This window comes from Argentina silus, assembly GCF_951799395.1.
Source record: "Argentina silus genome assembly, chromosome: 7".
Classification (NCBI taxonomy): Eukaryota; Metazoa; Chordata; class Actinopteri; order Argentiniformes; family Argentinidae; genus Argentina; species Argentina silus.
Window position 1 is genome coordinate 13496891 of NC_139661.1, and position 25000 is coordinate 13521890.

The window sequence follows — 25000 nt, forward strand, 5'->3', positions numbered from 1 at the left end:
TGTGTGTGTGTGTGTGTGTCGTGTGTAGCAACAGCGGCTAGAGAAGAGGGCGTGGCTGGAGCAGGAGGAGGAGCTTGTACTGCAGAGGAGGCGTGGCCTGCAGGAGCTGGAGGAGGAGCTACGGCGCAGGGAGGAGGTGCTGCTCCACAGGGAGGCATGTCTGAAGGAGAGGAACCAGCTGGAGATGAAGAGGCTGCGGTCCAGCCAGGTAACTCTGTGTGTGTGTGTGTGTGTGTGTGTGTGTGTGTGTGTGTGTGTGTGTGTGTGTGTGTGTGTGTGTGTGTGTGGAAGTAACAAAATATACTGTCTCTAATTGTAAATCCTATGTGTGTGTGTGTGTGTGTGTGTGTGCGCGCGCTCGTGTGTGTGTGTTTGTGTGTCAGGCTCTGAGTCAGGACTTGCTGCGAGTGTCTGCTTGTCTGGGAGCTGTGGACCAGGAACTAGAGGAAGGCGGGGCGGGGCTGAGGGGCGTGTCCGTGGAGGAGTTGCGGAGAGAGAGAGAGAGCCTCCGTCAGAAGAGAGACACACTGGACACACAGCTGAGGGACGGCAGGGTGCTCACCCGCCAGGTCAGGGGTCAGGGGTCGCGACCTCTGGGCTGTGTACTATGCCTGATGTTAGTATTATTTAAGCTGTAGATCTGTATGCAGGGGGCTGATGTGTGTGTGTGTGTGTGTGTGTGTGTGTGTGTGTGTGTGTGTGTGTGTGTGTGTGTGTGTATGTGTGGCTCCGTGCATGTGCGTGTGCATGTGCGTGCGTGTGTGTGTGTGTGTGTGTGTGTGTGCAGGAGGAGCTTGCTCTGTTGCAGCTGGAGGAGGCGGTGGAAGCGGTGGATGCAGCCGTGGAGTTTAAAAACCGCTCCATCCAGGAGAGGCGGAGACTGCTGGGAGGCTCCTCCCACACAGACCTGTCTAACCCCGCCCACGGTGATGTCACCAGGAAGCTGAGGGAGCTCTCCCTGCCTGAGGCCTCCGCCCTGCTGGTCAAGTACTTCAACAAGGTTAGAAACACACACACACACACACACACACACAGACATGCGCACACACAGGCATGCGCACACACAGGCATGGACACACACAGACACGGACACGCACACACACACACACAGACACGGACACCGCACACACACACACACACACACACACATTGATTGAGATGGCTTTAAAACAGAACGACTGCTTGACTTGGACTTGACCAGTTCACTGTTCCAACTGAACTAGTATCTGAGTATCTGGGAATAAAAAGACTATAATTTTCTTTCTCTAGTACTGTGACTGCTGTTCTTATCCAAGGTTTTACTTACGATGACTCGTTGATTCACTTACTTTAGACCAATGTACTTATTGCAAGTCGCTTTGGATGAAAGCGTCTGCTAAATGACTCAAATGTAAAACATCTCCAGGTGGTGTGTCTGCGGGAGTCGGAGCGGCGGCTGCAGCTGCGCTGTGAGGACCTGCAGCTGCAGACGGAGGAGCAGCAGGGTGTGGCCAGGGACATGGAGGCTGCTCTACATCGCCTCACCCTGGACACAGACCGTCGGCTCACGGAGCAGCAGAGGGAGCACCAACACAGCATCCAGCTACTACTGCAGCAGCTCAGAGGTGAGAGGGTGTCCATGCAGGCTTCTGGCCCCCGCTCTGTCTGTGTTTGTGTGTTTGTGTGTTTGTGTGTGTGTGTGTGTGTGTGTGTGTGTGTATGTGTGTGTGTTTCTCCTGTATTACAGTATATGAATGTGTGTATTTTATGGTGTTCTCATGGCTCCATTTCTCTTTGTGTGTGCGTGCGTGCGTGCGTGCGTGCGTGCGTGCGTGCGTGGCTGTCTAGAGGGGGTCTCAGGAGACAGTGAGCAGGCGGCCCAGGCCCAGGCCAGTGAGCAGGTGGCCCAGGCCAATGAGCAGGCAGCCCAGGCCCAGGCCAGGCTACAGCAGCTGGAGAGAGACTTGTTCTTCTACAAGAGCTCCAGCCGTGAGCTGAAGAGGAAGCTCCGAGAGCTGGTCACCTCCTCCCTCCAGCCCCAGGCTCCCCCACCCACCTCCAGGCCACAGTCGCAGACCCAGGGCACTATCCAGACCTCCAGGCCGCAGACCCAGTCCCAGACCCAGGGCAGGAAGGAGGGCAGGAAGGAGGCCAGGCACAGTGATGGAGGAGCAGAGGATGGGCTCAGCGTTCAGGTTCAGCGGGTGGAGCTAGCCCCTGTCCGTCTGTCCCGTAGAGAGCTCAGACAGATCCTGCCCTGTGACCTGAGCGCCCCCAGGGGGCAGTCTACCCTGGCGACCAGCAGAGGGTCGTGGTTCCTGGAGGACTCCATCGAAGCGCCCAGAAACACAGACTGATCACACACACTTCAGATCATATTCACATATGGGCCTACTTATTGAAGGAGGAGGCTGGTGGTGGTAGAAATCGGAGGACGGGCTCATTGTAATGCATGGAATGGAATGAAATGAGGAATAGTATCAAACACATGGAGGTAGAAATCGGAGGACAGGCTCGTGTTTGATACCATTCCTTATTCCGTTCCATGCATTACAATGAGCTCATCCTCCGATTTCTACCTCCACCGGCCTCCTCTGCTGTGAACTGATCACAAGCACAAAGTAAATCTTGAAGTGTACTTATCAGAACGCAGGCAACCTGGCACTTAGAGCATCATCCATCTGGATCAGTTTTTTAATACTTAACAACAGTATAAAATCATGTGTATTATAAATGTTGTGTTTGTATGTCGTTTGAATATTTTAGTATCACTTTACAATGCTGTCATTGTTTAAACTGTTTTGTATGATAATTTATTTTCTGATTTGGCTTGTTCAAATATTAAACCTCTATCATAATCCACCTGTGTGTGTTTGTGTGTGTGTGTGTGTGTGTGTGTGTGTGTGTGTGTGTGTGTGTGTGTGTGTGTGTGTCTGCCCTCATAAGCGTCATAAGGGATGCATCTGTAACTCTTTTACATAGACGGCAGAAGGAACATCCTTATTTTGAGTGAGAGGGAGACTAAGGGGGACCTTGAATCATAAGTTCCTCTCCAAGGTTGGACTCCTCATAAAGCCTAATTGTAATTCACTGTAAGAGAGGGCACTGCATGAAAGGAGCTTTGTTCTTAAAATAGAAGTATGCATTTTGTCTCTTCCTCACAGCCGACCAAGGCCATTCATACCGTCCTTTTGCATATTAAGACAAACACAGTAGGCAAAATGGTTAACTGGATTTTTTTTTTATTATTTTTTTTTTTTATCGGAGAGCGCAACCCTAGAATAATTCAGCGGTGAGGACAAGCGGGTCGGTTTTGACTTGATCCTTTCTGTACGTAACAGGACACCGTACTTTGCCGACGGAAAGTGGTGAACGTGTGGTAACCCAGGATACATACTTGAACAGGTGAAAGTATGTTTTGAATTACATTTTCTTAAGCATATTTTCCTGAAGACATACCCCGTGCAATATGTTAGTGGTTAGGCGTGATTTCGAAATGATGGTAGCATTTAATATTGTCACACTTAAAGAGTTATTGTACTTGCTGCATCCTACTGCAATGTAGCTAATGCTAACCAACGGCTAGCGAGCTAGCTTGGCAACGACATTCGAATCATTTCAACCATTAGCTACATGTTGTGGGGCAAGCATTGATCACTGTCTGTTTCGTTCAGTAAGTTACATTTCCCTTTAGCTAGTGCCGTCTTTTGTCCTAAATGTAAAACAATATGTGCAACTATACGCAGAGGACTAGCTAATGACTAATGACAAGACTAGGTCAATAAAAAAAAACTATCTATTGGAAATCAGACAAAAGTAACTGTAACTATTCAACACGGGTCTGTTTTGTTATTGGAGTGAGATATATGGTGACCGACGTTACCATGGTTTTCCTGCGGACTTTTCTAAAGTTTGTATGGATTATTCTGTGACCACTAGTACTGATTTGTGTGGGTGTCTTTGTTTTGTTGTCTCTCTCCCTGAGCGCAGATCTACCGATGGCATCAGCGATGATCTCCGTCCACACAACAGCCTCCCGCTTTGCGTTGCTCCAGGTCGACTCGGATTCCGACTCCGGCGACTCCGACTCAGGGAAGACCAAAGGCGGCCAGGGCTCCGGGAAAGCTCGGCCTGGGAAGGGAGCCGCGGGGAAAGCCGGACAGGGAAACGACAAGAAGAAGGAGAAGAGGAAGAAGAAGAAGGAGCAGCAACAGACTGAGGCGAACGAGGTGACTGGCATGGGCGTTTAAAACTCCCCTGATTGATATTTCTGGTATTAGCAATGGCAGTCTTTAAAGCCACCTCTGTACAGGTTTCACAGTAATGGATGTGGTAGGCGTAATGAAAGTCTGCGTTTATGATGTCCACATTGTGGAACTCTGAGACTTGTGGGACTCATGGGTGTGAATATGGTATGTTTCCAATGTCAGCCATATGATCTGGAACTTAGATATAGTACTACTCTACAGCATTTCTTTAGATGAGAGTAATATGTAAGTGGTCTTCTAGGTTATATTTAAGATGACTGACCCAGAACTGCTTTTATATATGCCATTTAGTTGACTGTTTTATCCTAAGCGACTTACAGTGCGGTGAATGCCTAAGTTTTTAGTATGTATGGTCCGAGCAGGAGTCGAATCCACAACCTTAGCGTTGCTAGCTGATGGCACATTAACATGGTACCTTACACTCCTCACGATCGGTGTGGATCAAACTAGTGTTCATCTTCAGTATTGTGCGTATACTCCAGCATAAAGTCTGGGTGATGGATGTTAACCAGTCCATCTGACATCATTCTGACTCTCCTCCTTCATCTCTCCTTCTCCCAGTTGCGGAGTCTTGCCTTCAAGAAGCTCCCTCAGAAGTCCTCCGCCCCGCCCCCTAACCTGTCGCTGCAGGGAGTGGCCAATGAGCTGCTCCATCCTGCGGGAGGGGACCAGGCCACCCCCCCCGAAGGCTGGCAGAAATGGAAGCAGAGGGACGAGCAGGTAGGGCACACCTCCGTACCCATGGCAACACCCCTTCACTAACCATAGCAATGCCATCCCTAACCCTACTATTGCCCTTTGACCTAGGTCAGTCTGGCTATGCTTTCATTGAAGCTGTATGAGCCTGCGTAATGGCTAAGCCCGCCCCCATTGCCTCTTAGACAAGACATGCAATCAATTCTCATCAATTTTTGGATGAGACAACACACACCCCCAGGGAGAACAGAGCGCTGGGCTCTGGGTCAGCCATATTCCGGCGCCCCTGGAGCATTTAGGGGTTAAGTGCCTTGCTCAAGGGCACAACGGCAGTGGTAGGCACCTGGATATGATGCCAGTAACCCTCCAGTCACCAGCTCACATCCGGCTCCCTCCTGGAGCGGGGATTGAACCAGCAACCTTCCAATTGCTGGCCGGCCTCTCTAACCTCCAGGCTAGATCAATGAGTTAGAGTGAAAGTGAAAGTGAGCGTGGGCTCAATGGGGATTTCCAGGCTGGCACTGGTCAAAGGTCTCCTGAACTACGCTGGTGGTGATAGTCACTTGGGAATAGATGATTCTGCATGCATGTGCTCCTCTGAAACTCTGATGCTTACCACCAAGATTTTAGCTTAGGATTTTGTGTAGAGCTCCCTCTTGGCTAAGTCTGAGATCATTGGGAAACTCTTAAGATTTGAAGGTAGCAGAAGTTGCTGAGTCACAAATATTTCCTATTTCCGAGGAGCACATAGTATTGCTGTGCCCTTCATAGACGGCCTCCTGTCCTCTCAGTATGTCCCATGCTTCATCCTTGTCTTGTCTCTCTCACATGCAGTTAACCAGTGAGTTGTATGAGGCAGACCTGGAGAAGGCCCTGATACTGAGTAAACTGGACTTCGAGCAGCAGAAACAGGTACTGGACCACACTGCCCCCTCCTGCCCACTGTCACTTACTACATCACACATACAGGTACAATGTTGCCCCAGCAGTACATCACAGGTACTACACCCACAGCACATCACACTTGGTGTGTGTGTGTGTGTGTGTGTGTGTGTGTGTGTGTGTGTGTGTGTGTGTGTGTGTGTGTGTGTGTGTGTGTGTGTGTGTGTGTGTGTGTGTGTGTGTGTGTGTGTGTGTGTTTGTCTCTCTCTCTCATACCTTTCTTGTTCTCAGGATGGTGACAGCACAGACACGCCCTCTCCGAAGTCCCGAGGAGGAACAGGGGGAGGGAAGAAGGAGAAAAAGAAGACTCAGCAGGGGAAAGACAAGAAGATGACCGTCTCGCTCAAGGACTTCCAGCAGGAGGGGAATGTTGGTGAGACCCAGGGGCGGGACTCCAGCGTCACGCAAGACTCCTTCTCAAAACCTATTGGAGGAAAAGGTCAGAGGGGAGGAGCCTCAGATCCTCTCTTCCAATGAGTTTTGAGATGGAGGCAAAGATAGGTGATACATTTGCCCGTCATTTCTGAATCTGGGGAGGCTGGTGGAGGTAGAAATCGGAGGACCGTCTCATTGTAATGCATGGAATGTGTGTTTGATATCGTTCTTCGTTTCAATCCATGCCTTACAATGAGCCTGTCCTCCGATTTCTACCTCCACCAGCCTCCCCTCTTCTGAATACTATGGTCACTGTATTGAAGTCTATTATTATTATTATTATTATACTATATTGAAACCATGCTCTTGTCTTTACAGAACAGCTGAAGAAACAGGAGAAAGAGGTAAAAAGAGAGAAAGCAGAGTTCTACTGTGTCTGACTCGGGAGGCTGGTGGAGGTAGAAACCGGAGGACGGGATCATTGTAATGCATGGAATGGTACCATTCCGACACGTGTGTTTGATACCATTCCTCATTCCTTTCCATGCATTACAATGAGCCCGTCCTCCGATTTCTACCTCCGCCCGCCTCCCCTGGTCTCACTGTAACAGTGTCTTTGTCTAGTAGAGGCAACAGAGGAGTGATGATGGTCTTTGTGTCTGAACGCCACTATGGATGTCAGCCATATTTGTAGTTGTACTTTTATGAACCAGTGCAAGGTGTAATGATGATGTCATGTGGGATGCGATATCATCCAATGAATGCTGACTCCCCATCGATCACATGAGTCAATCCAGGAGCCCAAACCGGCCAATCCAGCCGCTCCGGAGGACAGGTTCTTCAACAAGGTGGAGGATGACGTCAGTAAGATCGTCCAGAGGGAGAAGAGGCGGGAGCAGTTCTCTACCAGCACCGGCAACGAGGTCACAACCTCTACAGAGCACGACCCGGTGAGGCCGCCCGGCGAAACAGCTGTCCTCTGTCCTATAGAGTTAGCTGTCCTGAATGCAGGAAGTGAATTGAAGGTCAGGTGCCCGAACCGACCAATTCATGAACTGAACGATAACAAATGGAAAGCAATGGGCCATTTTCAATTCACAAAATGATTTTCAATTCACGTCTTGCATGGACTGGCAACAGCATGGAACAGTGTTCATGATGAGCCTAGTCTCATTCCCAAAGTTCTGGTGGAACAAAAGCCTCAAACTTGGCCTTCATTAAGCCAATAGAAAGACGGACGGTGCTTGCACACCACACGCTTCTGATTGGGCCTTGCAGCCGTGTGATTCTCTGAAATGAAATATTAACAAATACTCCGTAAATTCACTCGCACTGAGGCCAGGTTTGAGACGTTGTTATTCCAGGCTTGAATGAGCTGTGTTTCTGATGAGCCTAACGCTGACTCTCCCCTCCCCTCCAGGACCCGCGCACAGAGCAGCTAAAGTACGACCTGGAGAAGAAAGATGTAGAAATCGAGAAGTTAAAGAAGGTCATTTCACAATGGGAGGTGAGTCTCTGTGGATGCGAAGAGCACAAATCTTCTGCTCTCTCTGTGTAGAGTGTGTGTAGAATGTGCATGTGATACCTACTGTATATGCTGCCTATGGACTCAGGTTCAGCTGTTGCCCTCTTCCCTCTCTCTCTCTCTCTCTCTCTCTCTCTCTCTCTCTCTCTCACTCCCTCCCTCCCTCCCTCCCTCCAGGCGAAGTACAAAGAAGTGAAAGCCAGGAATGCCCAGCTACTGAAGATGCTTCAGCAGGGAGAGAGTGAGTCTAGCTACACTCCATATCTATACCTCTACACTCTCCTCTCCATAGAATACACTCTCACCTCCATAGAATACACTCTCCTCTCCATAGAATACACTCTCCTCTCCATAGAATACACTCTCACCTCCATAGAATACACTCTCCTCTCCATAGAATACACTCTCCTCTCCATAGAATACACTCTCACCTCCATAGAATACAGAAACTACACTTGTTTTCACAGACGAGGTGACTGTGGGAAGATGCTATGGATTTCTCTGATTTTCTCTCTCTCATTCTCGCTCTCTGCAGTGAAAGATAAGGCAGAGATCCTGCTACAAGTTGAAGAGCTTCTAAACATCAAAGAGGAGCTGTCTTCACAGGTGTGTGTGTGTTTGTCTTTGTGTTTTACATAAAGTTGAAGTCGGACGTTTACATACACCTTAGCCAAATACATTTAGGATCACTACAGGATCACTACAGGTCAGTTAGGATCACTACTTTATTTTAAGAATGTGAAATGTCAGAATAATAGTCGAGAGAATTATTTATTTCAGCTTTTATTTCTTTCATCACATTCCCAGTGGGTCAGAAGTTCACATACACTTAGTTAGTATTTGGTAGCATTGCCTTTAAATTGTTTAATTTGGGTCAATCGTTTTGGGTAGCCTTCCACAAGCTTCCCACAATAAGTTGGTGGAATTTTGGCCCATTCCTCCTGACAGAACTTGTGCAACTGAGTCAGGTTTGTAGGCCTCCTTGCTCGCATGCGCTTTTTCAGTTCTGCCTAAAAATGTTCTATAGGATTGAGGTCAGGGCTTTGTGATGGCCACTCCAATACCTTGACTTTGTTGTCCTTAACCCTTTTTGCCACAACTTTGGAAGTATGCTTGGGGTCATTATCCATTTGGAAGACCCATTTGCAATCAAGCTTTAACTTCCTGGCTGATGTCTTGAGATGTTGCTTCCACATAATTTTCCTTCCTCATGATGCCATCTATTTTGTGAAGTGCACCAGTCCATTCTGCAGCAAAGCACCCCCACAACATGATGCTGCCACCCCTGTGCTTCACGGTTGGGATGGTGTTCTTTGGCTTGCAAGCCTCCCCCTTTTTCCTCCAAACATAACAATGGTCATTAAGGCCAAGCAGTTCAATTTTTGTTTCATCAGACCAGAGGACATTTCTCCAAAAAGTAAGATCTTTGTCCCCATGTGCAGTAGCAAACTGTAGTCTGGCTTTTTTATGGCAGTTTTTGAGAAGTGGCTTCTTCCTTGCTGAGCGGCCTTTCAGGATATGTCGATATAGGACATGTTTTACTGTGGATATAGATACTTTTGTAGCTGTTTCCTCCAGCATCTTCACAAGGTCCTTTGCTGTTGTTCAGGGATTGTGTTGTTCACAATTTTTTTTCTGAGGTCTTGGCTGATTTATTTTGATTTTCCCATGATGTCAAGCAAAGAGGCACTGAGTTTGAAGGTAGGCCTTAAAAATACATCCATAGGTACGCCTCCAATTGACTCAAATGATGTCAATTAGCCTATCAGAAGCTTCTAAAGCCATGACATATTTTTCTGGAATTTTCCAAGCTGTTTAAAGGCACAGTCAACTTAGTGTATGTAAACTTCTGACCCACTTGAATTGTGATATAGTGAATTATAAGTGAAATAATCTGTATGTAAACAGTTGTTGGAAAAATTACTTGTGTCATGCACAAAGTAGATGTCCTAACCGACTTGCCAAAACTATAGTTTGTTAACATAAAATCTGTGGAGTGGTTAAAAAATGAGTTTTAATGACTTCAACCTAAGTGTATGTAAACTTCCGACTTCAACTGGAAATTACATCTGGTTGTAAAATCAGAGGCGTCTCAGTCTGGCTCCTGATTGGATAAACCTGATTGGTTCTCTCTCCAGGTGACATCATTGCACGCCTCCCTGGAACAAGAGAAGTCCAAAGTGAAAGGTTTACAAACAGACCAGCCTAAACATCATCAGGTAACACACACACACACACGCGCACACACACACACACACACACAGCAGGTTAAGACAAGATGATGATTTATCCAACTCCTGTGATGTGTTCCTGTCTCTGACAGCTTGATACAGGTTAGAGGTGAAGTGTAGTGTGAGCTGTGTGCTGTTGAACCAGTCTGAAGCAATGGTGTGTATGTGTCTGTGTGTGTGTGTATGTGTATGTGTGTGTGTGTCTCTGTGTGTGTGTGTCTCTGTGTGTATGTGTCTCTGTGTGTATGTGTCTCTGTGTGTATGTGTCTCTGTGTGTGTGTGTGTGTGTGTGTCTGTGTGTGTGTGTGTGTTCCTCTCCTTAGATCAGGCAGGAAGTCATTAAGAAGTGGGCTAAGGTAATAGAGCAGCCACAACACACAGTCCTATACAGACCAGACCAGTACTTTTCAGTAACACCCAGACCAGACCAGTACTATTCAGTAACACCCAGACCAGAACAGTACTAAACAGTACTTTTAGCCAGTATCCTCCTCAACAACCTGTGGGCTTTACACACTACAGGGCCGACCCGAACCATGCTGTGCTGGCTAGGACATGTTCTTGTCACATTGTCCACATTCCAGCACTGTTTCAGCAACTAAGTCAGGTGCATAACCAGGCCAGCCCAGCTGTAGTGTGAATTACAGTTTAGTTTAGTAGTGCAGTTCAGATGGGAGGATAGGATGGATCCTTAGTTTGTGGTTGGTTCTGTGATGTTGGACCTGAACTGTTTCACGTTGCCTTGTCTTTGGTCACACTTCTGCTTCTCCATCGCTGTGTTCCACGACGACAGCACAGAGGCCACTCCTCCTGATGTTCTGTATCCAGATCTCTGATTGGTCCTAAAGAAACTAATGTTCTTCCTGGTCTCTTCTGATTGGCAGGGAAACAGGAAGGGGAAGAAGGGTTCGGAGGCGGATATATGAAGGTTATGGGAGGAGAAGGACAAATAAATAAAAAACTGCAAAAACAAACGAAGCAAAGCACTCCTACTCTGCAGGGTCGCCTTGTTTTTATGGTTTCTCCCATCCTCCTCATGCTCTATGCATGCTTCACCACACACCCACACACACTCACTCTAAGACTGACAACCCAACTTTTGGGCCGTGCACCGCAGACTTTATGAATCGGCTTTGAAAAGGCTGCTCTAATTACAGACAAATTTTGTGTTGGTGGGATGTGTTGATGTGTCCTGTATGCTGCCCCCTGCTGGGGAGCTGACACCAAGCATCCCATCCTGTTTATTTAGTTACGGTTCTGAGCTCAATCACGCTGTCTGCTCCTCCTCTCTCTGGTATGATGCCAAATGACAGGTGTTTTTTTTCTTTTCACTGTAAAGTAAATAAAATACTTTTTCAGTGTAAAATCATGTCAGTGTTATTGTCATACTTCCTATAGTTTCATAATACGCTGTTTTCGATCAGCCTTGAGATGCGAGGAAGAATTATTATTTTAAGAAACGTATGACGTCCTCCTGAGGCAGACAAATATTGACAATTCCCGACAATTGACCATTTCTAATCTGTAGCAATTGACATGTTTATTGGTTATTAAAGCCCCAGTTGGTTGAAGTTAGGATTAAACGCACGACTGAATATACTGGGGGATTATTGGCTGTCACTGTCCTAGTAACTTCTTGACTGATCCTCTGTTGAGTATCAATAAGTGAGCGGAGTGAATTAATTTACTCCTATGATGCCATGAGCTAGATGGGGATGCGTTGAAATGAGGATATCACTTTCGCGGAAATAAATCGCACACATCACATCAGGGGATTTGACTCTGCAAACGCTGTCTCGTCCCTGTCCGACAGGATACGGGCGAGGACGAGCAATCATTCGCGGAATGTAAAATCATCAAAGTTACAGTGGAAACTCCAAAGGACACGGAGGATTTCGCCGTGCCGGAGAACTGCACTGTCACGCAGGTCAGAGTCCAGTCATGCTTGGATCAGCGCTTTCCGTCCTGCGCCTGGTACGTTGAAACCGGAAGGACCTCTTTTGTGGCGACCTTACATACCACCCCCCGAGGCCACTTCACTGACAACCTGTTCTAGCAACGATGTCACCAACACTGTATCACATTGTGTGACGATTGTTTTTCATGACAGCGATGGAGTTGATACAGATATTTCTAATGTTTTCAAGGCTTGTGAATAAAATACCTCTCTCTCCCTGTCGCCCCCCCCCCCCCCCCATTTTATTTTTCATTTTATTTCATATTAGCACACTACACTCATTTATTTGCTACAGTATATAAAGAACGAGACAGTATATTTTCGTGAGTGGGCAGTACCTTTTTTTTTTTTTTTTAAACCTAACTTTCACCCAAAAGTGAAGGAGCACTTGGAGATCCCAGGTTTGATGGTATTGTCTTGTAATGATTTAGTCTCCCTCTATTTCCTCATGCTTCATTCCCAATGTGTCGTTGTAAGATAGAGCTGAATATTACAGCACTGTTCTGCACCCTCATCCAGTGAGTCAAGGGTGGAGTTTGCAGTAAACCAGGTTGGACAAGGAAATCAAACTGTGTGCACATTCTGAAATCAATTAAACACCCAAAGAGTTCATGTAACCAACAGAAGCTGTGGCAGGAGGACAGGATGCCTGAAGATGTCACAGCACACAGGACAGGTTAAATCCTCCTCTGGGAGAGACGATCTGGAAGCCATTTTCTCACATGATGCCAGTCCTTCGTCTGACTAAGCTTCTGAGGATAACTGTCACTTTCACTGTGACAGGACAAAGACTTGGCGATGACAGGTTTGATGGTATTGTCTTGTAATGTTTTAGTCTTTCTCTATTTCCTGTTGTATAATTCCATCATTAATTAATCATGAAATTGCTTACTTTCATTGTAAGATATAGGTAAGATAGATATAGAACTATATATTTTTTTCCGCTCACTATAGTTTTGGCAGATCAATACATCCGTATGACCACTAGATGGCGGCAGATACACTCCTATTACCACTTAGATGTAACACATGTACACTATTCAACGACCTGTTGGCATTAAACAGCCATGCAAACTAAAAGGAATAACACTGATACATTTCTCATTTGACGATTTCTTTAATGTTAATTGTTAATATTATTGTTATGATACATGATCATTCAGGTTCATTTTCAATCCCACATATCCAGTAGCTAGCTGTTCTACTGGACATCAAATAGATCAGAAAGACTGGACCAACATAGTTATGTACAACTCAACAGAACAATTGTAAACTTTGATGAGGATGAGGAGAGCAGTTCATATTTGAGAAGGAATAGATCAATAGGCAATAATCAATAAGAATACAGAACACATAGGACATCAGTGGAAAAACATCATGCAGCATTTCTACTGTTAGTGAAAAAACTGTTCTACAACATCAAATATGTACTGATAAAGGTATAACATGACTGCAAAATCTAACACAGAGAATATCTAATATCATAGATCAGAATAAAACCAAATTGAGGAGTGAAGCTGAAAGCCCTGTCCCAATTGGCTGCTGCTGCATGTTGTCTTCATAGATCAAATCTGACCAGATATGAGGATCCTCTGACTGGTGACAACATCCATAATCTCATATTCTAGATTTTACAGAGAGAGCTCAATCTGAGAGTCAATCCTCTAAAATGAATAGAAGGGTGAAATAATTAAACCTTGAAAGACTAAATCACAGAGAAATATATTTCTACTGAATAGTAGGTTATGATAAAGCATTACTCTTATGGGGACCTCTACTCCAGCTCACATAGCTCAACACTGGACAATTATTAATATAAAACCCAGGATAAAGCATCACTCTAATGGGGACCTCTACTCCAACTGACACAACTCAACACTGTTGACATAATTATACCAATTAGGCCTAATCTCAGGATAGAGGGGCTGAGTGAATGTGGTCTGGACTCGATGGAGGAGGGTCATTGTGTCATAGAAGACGCTGTAGAAGGACAGAGTACCTGCCCTGTGATCCAGGTACATTCCTACTCTGGAGGTATGAGGGCCTGATACTTCAGCCTCAACATTATTGGGATAGAAACTATAACCACCACGAGAGCAACCTAACCTCTAGGACTTGTTATTGCATCCAAATATATAGTCAGTACCTTCCCCTGCTCTGCTGATGTCTTTATATGAGACAACTGTATCAACCCTCCCACCACTCCACCTCCCAGTAACAGCGTCCAGACAGACCCTCTCTACACAGCACCTGAGGGTAGATAATGAATCTCTCTGGATGATCAGGATATGGCTGGGTTTGTTTCATACATGTCACCTTTCTGTTCCCCTCAGACAGAGAGAGGTGTCTGTATGCTGATATGTAGCCTGTCTTTGATGAGTCTCTCCCTCTCCTAGAGCTCTCTAGTTCTATCTCAGGGTTTGTGGAGAGGATCAGTGGAGAGAGACTGTTAGCTATTTCAGGATAAAGAGACTCACATTGTAAGAACTGGGTTCTGGTCTTGGCCTCTGGTGGCAGTAAAACATCCACTGCATTCACTACAAACACATTCACAGAGAGATAGAACATTCAGATTATATCATATGACATTGTTAAACATACAGTACATGTATACAAGGTGATGACTAGGGCTTTTAATTGGTCTAAAATTGATTGGATGAAGGGACTACAGGTAGAGTTTTTAGCCCACCTGTAGTTGAGATCATGAGCCATTTTCTGTTCAGGACATCCTCTAGTTTTTCTCTCAGCTCAGACACAGCCTCACTCACATCTTCAAACAACTGAAGAGGCACCACAATGATGCTGGGGAAGTCTGAACATACACTGGGACTGGAGTGAGACTGAGAACTCTGGAGAGAGAGAAAGAGAAAGAGAGAAAGAGAGAAATTAATAACTGAATAATAACCTCCTGTCAGTATTCCAGATGGAGGTTCAGTGTAGTTACCTGGAGGAAATGGATGTGATCCTCTGTGTGTGAAAGCTGCTCCAGCTCAGCATCTCTCCTCCTCAGCTCAGCTATCTCCTGCTCCAGTCGCTCCAGGAGTCCTTCAGCCTGACTCACTGCTGCCTCCTGCTGGGCTCTGATCAGCTGCTTCACCTCAGAGAGCCTTCTCTCAATGGAGCGGATCAGCTCAGTAAAGATCCTCTCACTGTCCACTGCTGCCTGTGCAGAGCGCTGCACAGGCACACACACACACACACGCACACGCACACGCACACGCACACACACACACACACACACACACACACACACACACCACAAAGTGGGATTGGAGAGTGGCTGACTGGAGGAGAGCAGTGAAATGGTTCATCTCCTCTGGTCAATACTCACTGTGAGAGACTCCACAGCCTGTTGGATCTCCTTCAGTTCCTTCTCTCTCTCCTGGACTCTCTGCTGGACTTTCTGCTGACTCATCCCCAGCTGCTTCTGTGGACAAACACACTTTAATAAATACTGTGCATATTTACTTTGCTTGAATGATGATAAACAATAACTTTACAAACAATCATCTTTACTTTATAAATGAGCCTTGTGATTATAAAGTCATCACTCATATTGAAAGAACACTTCTGTTTCTGTAAATCCATTTTATAATCTGCTGATGAAGAAAAGGCTGGACGCTGGACTATGAAAAGTCATGGAGGCAGATCTCCTGATTGTTACTGGAGACAGAGAGAATAGAAAGCTAGACAGGAAATTATGAGTGTTATGAGTTAATCATTCTCCCTGTGAAAACCAGTTTATAAAACAACAACCTTTACCTTCTCCAATACACGAACACAGGAGTGTGGAAGAGACTTTGGATTTCTGGAAATACAATTAAATCAATTAATATGGTCCTCTATCAGACAAAATTAGTTATTGTTGCTTTTTAGTACGTAAACCAGATCAAACAACCTTCCTACCTTCTGTTCTACATTTATCAGAGTCATTAATGAGTAGCTCTGGTTCTTACCTGTTTCTCAGACCTTTCTGCTGCAGCTTAGACTGCATCATGGCCGTTATGTTCATCCATGGAACACAGAAAATCTTCTTCACTTCATCAGATCAGGAAAGTCTTATCTGGGGGCAGCTGTAGACCCCCTTCTGATCATCCTGATCCCAGCAGCCCTTAATACAGCCCATACAGTAGCTGTGTCCACAGGGAATAGTCACCGGATCCTTCAGTAGATCCAGACAGATAGGACAACTCATCACATCTGTGCTCTCTACTATTTTGCTGCACACACTACCAGACTGAGCAGCAGAATATCAGAGATACATTTCGTTTCTCTAGAAGTGTTTGTGCTTGTGTGCGGGAACACTTCTTGGTTCTGTGTCTTTTCATCCCCCTGCTGGAGCAGGACAGCACTCCACTGGCCGTGCTCCATGTCTACCCTGCTGCTCATCCTGTGGTTGCAGATGTGAGAGATGCTGAGTCCCAAACCAGCCCCCTAGCCCATTGGTAGATGGTAAGTGGGATCCTTGGGACGCCCTACGTTAACCTTTACCCTAACTAGTTTAAATCTCAACTTCAATGGCGTGATGTCAGAGTCGGGGCCCCCCCAAGCATCCCACTAAGCAGTTAGCCTCGCCCATTTTCCTATGTCAGGTGTCGTCATTCTAGCATGACCTAAGACAATGTGAGGATATGTCTACATGCAATATGTAGATGAGGACACAGAGATCTGTTCAGTTATGTTATAACTGTATGTACAGACCAACTGAAGCAAGCTCTTAAGAGAGCAGGTGTACAGAGTAAAGAGTGAATGAGTGTGTGTGTGTGTGTGTGTGTGTGTGTGTGTGTGTGTGTGTGTGTGTGTGTGTGTATGTACGTGAGAGTGTTTGTGTACACAGTGTAAATGTAAGTGAGTACACAGTAAGAGTGTGTGCGTGTGTACGTGAGAGTGTGTGTGTGTACACAGTGTGTGTGTGTGTGTGTGTGTGTACACAGTGTGTGTGTTTGTGTACATGAGAGGGCATCCCTCTCTAAGCCTGTGACTGTTCCGTCCCTGTGTCAATGTCCTGACTAGGAAATCCACTGGATCAAGAGAGATACACTCTTCCTCCAGCTGACTTTGGGAGTCAGTGAGAGAGATAGAGAGAAAGGGGCTGTGTGTGTGTGTGTGTGTGTGTGTGTGTGTGTGAGAGAGAGAGAGAGAGAGAGAGAGACAGAGAGAGAGAGAGACAGAGAGTTGTGTGTGTCAAGGTGCCTGTATGTGTGTGTTTCTCGGTATGTGTGTGTGTGTGTGTGTCTCAGTGTGTGTGATATGAGAGTAGTGGAGGGGGATTCGAGGAGGATTAGAAGCTCCTGAAATACCCTTGTTGGCGGTGGGAGGTGATTCATCCCCCTAAAACAGCCCTATGATGAAGGGGTCTTACCATAGGTCATAGGTCTTAGTTCATAGGTAAACATGGGACCACTGGCCTGTCCAAATAGCTTTAGCCTAGGTTTAGCTAGAGGGGCTAACCCACACAGCTTTAGCCTGGGTTTAGCTAGGTGGCTAACCCACATAGCTTTAGCCTGGGTTTAGCTAGGTGGCTAACCCACATAGCTTTAGCCTGGTATAGCTAAGGGTGGCTAACCCACATAGCTTTAGCCTGGGTTTAGCTAGGGGGGCTAACCCACAAAGCTTTAGCCTGGTATAGCTAAGGGTGGCTAACGCACATAGCTTTAGCTAGGGGGGCTAACATAGCATCAACAACAAGATGTCTGACACTGTTTCACTGACTGGGAATCTCACTAGTTAAGAATGCTAACATGTTTTGTTCACATATTTATTCAAACTCTCTAAGTCAGGAAACAGATCATGGATGAATTCATCATAAGAAACTGGTTTATTGTAGATACTATATATATATATATATATAAAAAAAGTCTAATTTTACAAATTTTGCTCTGTATTAAAATAAATGTTTGAAGATTAATATACGTTCAATAATCAAAACACTTTTAAAAGAGGAAGAAAAAGAAAAACAAATAAAGTCTGTTGTGTTTTTTGTGTCAACACACTCCTGTCAACACACTCCTGTCAACACACTTCTGTTAACACACTCCTGCGGTCTCGCGTCTAGTCCCTGGTGACTCATGCCAGGCATTTCCCTGGTTACGGCCTTCTCCTCCTGAGATGCTCCTCTATCTCTGTGACGATGTCGGCCGTGCTCTTCCTGATATCCAGCAGCAGGGCGTTCTCGTCCTCCGACGGAGGCTCCAGAACCTCAAACTGGGAGCGCAGGAGGTGAGGCTGCATGAAGTGTCCCCGCCGGGCCACCATCCTGTCGTGGATGAGGTCATAGGTGCCATAGAGGAAGAGGAACCAGACGCCAGGGGGGGAGGGCGGGTCGGGGTCGGAGGTCAGAGCCTCGGGGCCGAACAGGAGGATCCGTCTGTAGAGACGCCTCAGAGCTGAACACACCACGATGGCATCCATGCCTGAAGATTTCTCCCTAGACACACACACACACGGGCACAGACACACACACTCAGTCACATAAAACCTCTCCCAATGGACAGACACACACACAGTCACAGAAGACAGCTATCAGTACTATGACTATGTGCGTGTGTGTGTGTGTGTGTGTGCATGTGTACACTCAATTAAAACTAAAGTCAATAACATGCTAATACAGCACAGTAATTGCAGATCAGTGGGAGTTTTCATCATCAAGGTTAAACACCAAAGTCTCCTGTTGGAGGGATCAGGCAGGGCGTGACGAACAGAGGGAGGAAGAGAGGGAGGGAAGGAGGATTACTGTAAGAGAGGAGAGGAGATGGAGGGAGGGAGTCTGGAGGGGGGGAGATGCTCTTTGAAGTCGTCACACAGATTTAAAGTGAGAGCCGTCACTTTGAACCCTCCCTCCCACCATATCTCCCTCCCTCCTTCCTTCCCTCCCTTTCTCCCTGCTCTTCAACTCCCTCCCTCCCTCCCTTCTCTCCCATCTCCCTCCCCCTTAACATGTAACGTGTGTGTGTGTGTGTGTGTGTGTTACCTTTGAATGATATCATGTAGCCTTAGCAGCCAAGGCATCCTGTCCTGCAGGATCAGAAAACATCACACAGAATCAGACACAACAAGACACATACACACTCTCTCTCTCTCTCTGGATGCCTCAGTGCGCAGTACAATATACACACACACAAATACACACGCATGCATGCACACCAACACACACACACACACACACACACATAATCAGACACAAGACACACACGCACACACTGTGTTCAGCAGCGTAGAGAGTTACAGTGATAAGATTACTCCTTTATGAAAGCCTCAGTTCGCTCAACCTCAGGACGCAACATGACCTCACACTAGTACATGCTAGAGTACATATGAATGATGTTCAGTCGAGCTGAGTTTACACACACACGTACCCACACACGTACCAACACACACACACACACACACACACACACACACACACACAGCTCTCTAAATACACAACGGGGCTACTGGTCACCTGGTCCGTGAGAGGCTCCCCGCGAGACATCTTCTCAACATTTGCTGGCGGGTGAAAGTCATCTCCCTCATGCAGCGGCCACCCGAGCTGAGGAGAGGACACAGACAGACAGACAGACAGACAGACAGACAGACAGACAGACAGACAGACAGACACACACACACACACACACACACACACACACACACACACACAGACACACACAGACACACACAGACACACACAGACACAGACACAGACAGACACACACACACACACACACACACACACACACACACGTGAGCGGCAGAGACGCGCAGGCGCTGAATGTCTGAGACAGAAGTTTGACAGTTGTAGGATCGCAGGGTTCAAAGTACCTTCTTTGAGAGGAAGGCCCCTACCGTACTCCTAGGTGGGAGACAAAACATGCGTATTATATATGCGTACATGCGTACATTATATATATATGATTAGGCCTACCAGAAATACGGACTATAAATGTGCGAAATGATACATAAGAAATGTTTCATTCAACATTCATTCAACCGGGACACGGCAGGTGAGTCATTCAAAGTCCATACATCGACTACGAGACCAAAATGCCTTGACGTGTACGGTAAACAACCGGTAAACAAACCACAGAGAGATCGTACACCTACTTTCCGCAGCCGGACACTCCCATTATAATATATATCATTGTTCCGTTCGGTGTCGGGGTCTCTCGGTCTCGCCCGGTGCCCAGGCGAAGCCCAGACCCTCCCGGTGGATCCTGGACGTGAATACCGGCGCGGCAGGTTTGTTTTGGTCGGAAGCGTGATGACGCATTTCACGTCAGCCGCCCCTCCGGATTTAAAGCGACAGTACGCGGCAAAAACAAACGACTTGATAGGACGTACATGGATGGGGAGCGGTTGTTGTGAATTGAATTATTGTCCATTAAATATAGCTGATGCAAATAAATGAACTGATTTTGCCTTTCAGCGGAAATGTTAACTTAATGTTTTGATAGTTTTTTAAATTTCCGTTATTTAATTGGATCAAAATTGTGGTTGCAATTTCTGGTTCTGTTTGACTCTGACCCACCCCAGCCCAGACTCAGGCCAGTCTATAAGTGTGTGTGTGTGTGTGTGTGTGTGTGTGTGTGTGTGTGTGTGTGTGTGTGTGTGTGTGTGTGTGTGTGTGTGTGTGTGTGTGCCACTTAGGCAACATGATAGCCATAGAGGGATATATTTGCAATATTCACTGCCACACATGTGAGTGATAGCGAGGTCCACTTGAAAATGAGAGAGAGAGAGAGACACAGAGAGGCAACGAGCGAGTGTGAGAGAGTGAGACAGAGAGAGAGAGAGAGCGATCGAGCGAGTGAGGGGTGTTGAGAAGAAGGCAGCTACACTGCCAGTCTCCTCTCGCAGGCGACAGATGCCGCCTCTACCGCGTCTCAGTCTCTCGCATCCATTCCGACGCTGAACGCGTCACCGCGACCAGAGGCGTTAGTTTGATATGAGTAACAGGACAATAACGACAGAAGAAGAATGAAAATGCTTCGGTTTCGCAGTCCAAGCATCCGCTCTCTGGACCAAGACATCCAGTGCACGATTCGGTTACTGGATGACTCGGAGATCTCGTGCAGCATCCAGGTAAACTAAACGGGAACGGGCGACCATGCTCGCGCCCCGCATGCGATGATCATTATTTGGATTATTATTACCCGTGATATAATTGCGTCGGGTGCACCGGCGACTCGGTTGCTATACGGGTGCGTTAACGGTCAGACCGCCTTCTTAGACGGATTCTCAGTCACCACTGGAACGGAATATTGTGTGTTGTTTTGTTAAATTATGACAAACGGTTTCCGGTTATTATTTCGCTCTTAGATTCCTCTCCCCTCCTGAACCAATAGCAGCATCGGGGGGAGTGAGGTTAGCAGACATTTAGCCTACCTAAAAGGCTACTTATGTGTAACATTAATTATTGATTATGTATGATGTATAATATATGATTTACAATGTCATAGTATTATGATTAGTATGATCGGTGTAGCCTAATCATTACCCAAATACAGGCCTAATCAATTCTTGGTGAGGTCATTTCTGCATGAATCAATATCGATTACCCTGATTGTTATCGATTATCTTGTCAGGACCGCGGATGTGTCCTCGTTTATTGGCTCGTGTGAGATGCGTGATTCTAGTCTCGCGCCGCCGGGCATGATAACGGAAAGTTGGAATGAAGTTAAGCTACATGACAAGATAGGACTTAATGGGTGCGGTTATTGTGTGTGTGTGTGTGTGTGTGTGTGTGTGTGTGTGTGTGTGTGTGTGTGTGTGTGTGTGTGTGTGTGTGCGTGCGTGCGTGTGCGTGCGTGTGTGTGTGTGTGTGTGTGCCTGCGTGTGTGTACGTTCATGTGTGTCTGTGTGTGTGCGTACGTATGCGTGTGTGTGCATGTGCGTGTCTGTGTGTGTGTGTGTGAGTGACACCCTGTTTAAGTACTAGAGCTAGTTCAGCTGTTAAACTGTTCCTGATGTCTGGCCATAGAGGCCCAGACTCAGTCCCATCATGTCAAACTAAGTGGCTCTGTGTTCATGTCCAAGTGCTCTATATGTGTTTCTGTGTGTGTGTGGGGGGGGGGGGGTGAGAGAGTGAGTAAGTGTGTGAGAAAGAGACTGTTTGTGCCCGTGTGTGCGCACCTGTGTGTGTGTGTGTGTGTGTGTGTGTGTGTGTGTGTGTGTGTGTGCGTGTGTGCGTGTGACTGTGTGCGTGCATGTGTGCTCTCAGGATATGTGCATTTGTGTTTAGCTGAATGCCTTTTTTAGTTGCGGAGCCTTAATGGTTCCCGTTGGAGGCTGGATTGCGCTGCATATTTCATGAACTTCCTTCTTGACGTTGAGTTCTGCTCAGACAACAACATTCTTTTTAATGTCAGAAGGCTTCGCTCCTCTGCATACACTATGTAGGTCATCACAAGCTACAGTCGAACCAAACACACTGGGAGTGTGTGTGTGTGTGTGTGTGTGTGTGTGTGTGTGTGTGTGTGTGTGTGTGCGTGTGTGTGTGTGTGTTTCTTTTAGAGACACGTAACTTTAGTTACAGTAGTTTGCACTGACGTTATGAGAGTCAGCGTATGTGTGTGTGTGTGTGTATGTGAATGTGTGCGTATGTGAATGCGTGTGCGTATGTGAATGCGTGTGTGTGTGAATGCGTGTGTGTGTGTGTGTGTGTGAATGCATGCATGTGAATGTGTGTGTGTGTGTGTGTGTGTGTGTGTGTGTTTTTTTCACGTCACTTTATGCTCTCATAGTGAGAACTCTACAACTCCAAAAAGAAAGTTCTAGGGGGGAGAGAGATAGAGGGGGGAGAGAGAGACAGAGAGAGAGAGGGAGAGAGAGAGAGAGAAACAGAGAGACCTTTTCCACTAAGGGTTCTACCCAACAATGTTCTTCAAAGAGTTCCCTTACGTGATGGTTGTCCAACATCCTGTCCCACACTGAGGTACTATTATGTCACACTGACATTATGAGAGTCAGCGTATGTGTCTGTGTGTCTGTGTGTGTGTGTGTGTGTGTGTGTGTGTGTGTGTGTCCAGCTCACTGCTCTGATGTTCAGTTGAAATGTAAATGTAACCTGCCGAGGGAGACTGGCTGAAACAATCAATATACCTCTGACCTCCATCTCCCCTGCCTCCCTCCTTCCCTCCATCACTCTCTCCTCTCCTCTCCTCTCATTTCCTCTCTACTCTCTCCTCTCCTCTCCTCTCGTCTCCTCTCCTCTCCTCTCCTCTCCTCTCGTTTCCTCTCTCCTCTCCTCTTCTCTCTTCTCCCCTCCTCTCCTCTGAATTCTCCTCCTCTCTTCTCCTCCCTTCTTGTCTTCTCCATCACTCTTTCCTTTCCTCTCCTCTCTCCATCACTCTCCTCTCCTCTCACTCCCTTTATCTTGACTTTTCTCTCCATCTCCTGGAGCACCATCTCTCACTCCCTCCTCTCTCTCTCTCCTTTTCTCTCTCTCTCCCCCCCCCTCTCTCTCTCCTTCTGTCTCTCTCCCTCCTTCTCTCTCTCCTCTATCTCTCCTTCTCTCTCTCTCCTCCTCTCTGTCTCCCCCTCTCTCTTTCCTTCTCTCTCTCTCTTTCTCGCCTTCTCTCTCCCCCCTCTTCCCCCCACTTTCTCATTCTCTCTCTCCTCTTTCTCCTTCTCTGTCTCCTCTCTCTCTCTCTCTCTCTCTCTCTCTCTCTTTCTCTCTCTCTCTCTCCTCTATCTCAGACAGCCCATGTATAATTAAGGAAGATCGTTGTCCTTCATGAGGCCAACATCAGTCAGGTGTCACTGATGCCCTGTGTGTGTGTGTGTGTGTGTGTGTGTGTGTGTGTGTGTGTGTGTGTGTGTTTATAGTATTGTTATGTCACACCAGGTGAGATCTTTAAATAGCTTCATTCCTGTCTATATTCCTGTCTCCGGTCTAAAGTCACCTTATCCATACATTTCTGATCTATTTAAGAATGATGACGATAGAGATTATTATCATCTTCCTGAGGAAGGAGAGAGAGAGAAGAGAGAGGGAGGGAGGGAGGGAGGAAGGAAGGGAGAGAGAGAAAGAAAGAGAGTGAAAGGTGGGTGTGTGTTTGTGAATGTGAATGCGTGTGTCTGTGTTTGCGCACGTGTGTGTGCGTGTGTGTGTATGCATGCGTGTGCGTATGTGTTTGTGTGTGTGCGTGCGTGCGTGTGTGTGTGTGTGTGTGTGTGTGTGTGTGATGCTGAGGTGGCTTGTGGTTCAGTTAGTAGCATTCTTCGTCAGGTTTAAAAATAGCTGCGATTTCTATTCTTATCCTCCTCCGCCGTCCGCCTTTGATGTTGTTCCGAACATGACTGGAGAAAAGAGATTAATTCTCCAGACTAGAGAAAGGAGAAGGAGGATGGAGAGAACAGAGGGAGGAGAGGATGACGGGAGGAGGAGAGAAGCGAGTGGAGAGAGGAAGCTGAGATGAGATTATGAATGAAGATTTAATCACGAGTCCAGAGATGGTTTATATAAGTTATAACTGTGTGTGTGTGTGTGTGTGTGTGTGTGTGTGTGTGTGTGTGTGTGTGTGTGTGTGTGTGTGTGTGTGTGTGTGTGTGCGCATTATGGTGTTATGGCCCATAGCAGTTATATGGTTCCGCACATGTCTGCTATCAAAACAAATCAAATCAAATCATATTTATTGATGTCATGATGTTATGATGTCATGATGTTATGATGCCATGATGTAATGATGTTATGTTATGATGTCATGATGTTATGATGTAAAGGATGTGCAGTCAAACATTACTGATGCCTTTCATAATCAGTTGTACACAGTACATGCAGTACACACACACACACACACACACACACACACATACGCACACACACATGCAGGCACGCACACACACAAACACATACAGTACACACATACACACATGCAGACACGCACACATGCACGCACACCCCCCCCCCCCCCCCCCCACCCACACCCACACCCACACACACACACACACACACACACACACACACACACACACACACTGAGATGTTCCCTTCAGCACTTATGGGGCTTTCAGGCCAATTAGTTTCCATCACCTCCGTAATGGACCCTAC

General features: G+C 46.6%; 4 protein-coding genes and 1 pseudogene across 7 annotated transcripts in view; 3 read left to right on the forward strand and 2 right to left on the reverse strand.

The window, feature by feature from the left end:
* LOC310807446 (kinesin-like protein KIF27) overlaps positions 1–2831 on the forward strand; it is a gene marked incomplete at its 5' end in the record, with an annotated part of 8545 nt that extends 5714 nt beyond the window's left edge. Inside the window, 5 exons of the mRNA XM_083673946.1 lie at positions 29–208; positions 384–569; positions 788–1000; positions 1406–1604; positions 1828–2831. Of these exons, the coding sequence (XP_083530072.1) occupies positions 29–208; positions 384–569; positions 788–1000; positions 1406–1604; positions 1828–2336 (1287 nt within the window). The 3' untranslated portion in view covers positions 2337–2831. The remainder of the gene's footprint in view (positions 1–28; positions 209–383; positions 570–787; positions 1001–1405; positions 1605–1827) is intronic.
* Positions 2832–3319: 488 nt separating this feature from the next.
* gkap1 (G kinase anchoring protein 1) lies at positions 3320–11865 on the forward strand. Of its 3 annotated transcripts, none has more exons than XM_083674122.1 (12): positions 3320–3390; positions 3970–4208; positions 4809–4967; positions 5778–5855; positions 6117–6258; positions 6639–6664; positions 7049–7210; positions 7681–7767; positions 7963–8026; positions 8321–8391; positions 9924–10004; positions 10901–11865. In XM_083674122.1, exons 2-12 carry the CDS (start codon positions 3978–3980, stop codon positions 10940–10942), a joined length of 1143 nt encoding a protein of 380 aa, XP_083530248.1. In that variant the 5' UTR covers positions 3320–3390; positions 3970–3977; the 3' UTR covers positions 10943–11865. The 3 variants fall into 3 exon arrangements, with proteins under 3 accessions (XP_083530248.1, XP_083530250.1, XP_083530249.1); XM_083674124.1 differs by having other exon boundaries at positions 7058–7210; positions 10901–11862; XM_083674123.1 differs by having other exon boundaries at positions 3336–3384.
* Positions 11866–13826: 1961 nt separating this feature from the next.
* On the reverse strand, positions 13827–16168 carry LOC310807447 (tripartite motif-containing protein 16-like; annotated as a pseudogene). Its single transcript has 4 exons — positions 16034–16168; positions 14918–15148; positions 14742–14822; positions 13827–14385 (listed from the first exon to the last, which is right to left on the reverse strand). The product of its transcript is annotated as a tripartite motif-containing protein 16-like (transcript).
* A 1608-nt stretch (positions 16169–17776) lies between these two features.
* On the reverse strand, positions 17777–20175 carry LOC310806874 (putative gluconokinase). The gene is made up of 5 exons (XM_083673151.1): positions 20053–20175; positions 19771–19801; positions 19415–19501; positions 18944–18987; positions 17777–18400 (listed from the first exon to the last, which is right to left on the reverse strand). The coding sequence occupies exons 1-5, from the start codon at positions 20088–20090 to the stop codon at positions 18061–18063; spliced, it is 540 nt and encodes a 179-aa protein (XP_083529277.1). The 5' UTR covers positions 20091–20175; the 3' UTR covers positions 17777–18060.
* A 750-nt stretch (positions 20176–20925) lies between these two features.
* frmd3 (FERM domain containing 3) overlaps positions 20926–25000 on the forward strand; it is a gene marked incomplete at both ends in the record, with an annotated part of 36981 nt that continues 32906 nt past the window's right edge. The window contains 1 exon segment of the mRNA XM_083673140.1: positions 20926–21030. Coding sequence (XP_083529266.1) covers positions 20926–21030 — 105 coding nt within the window.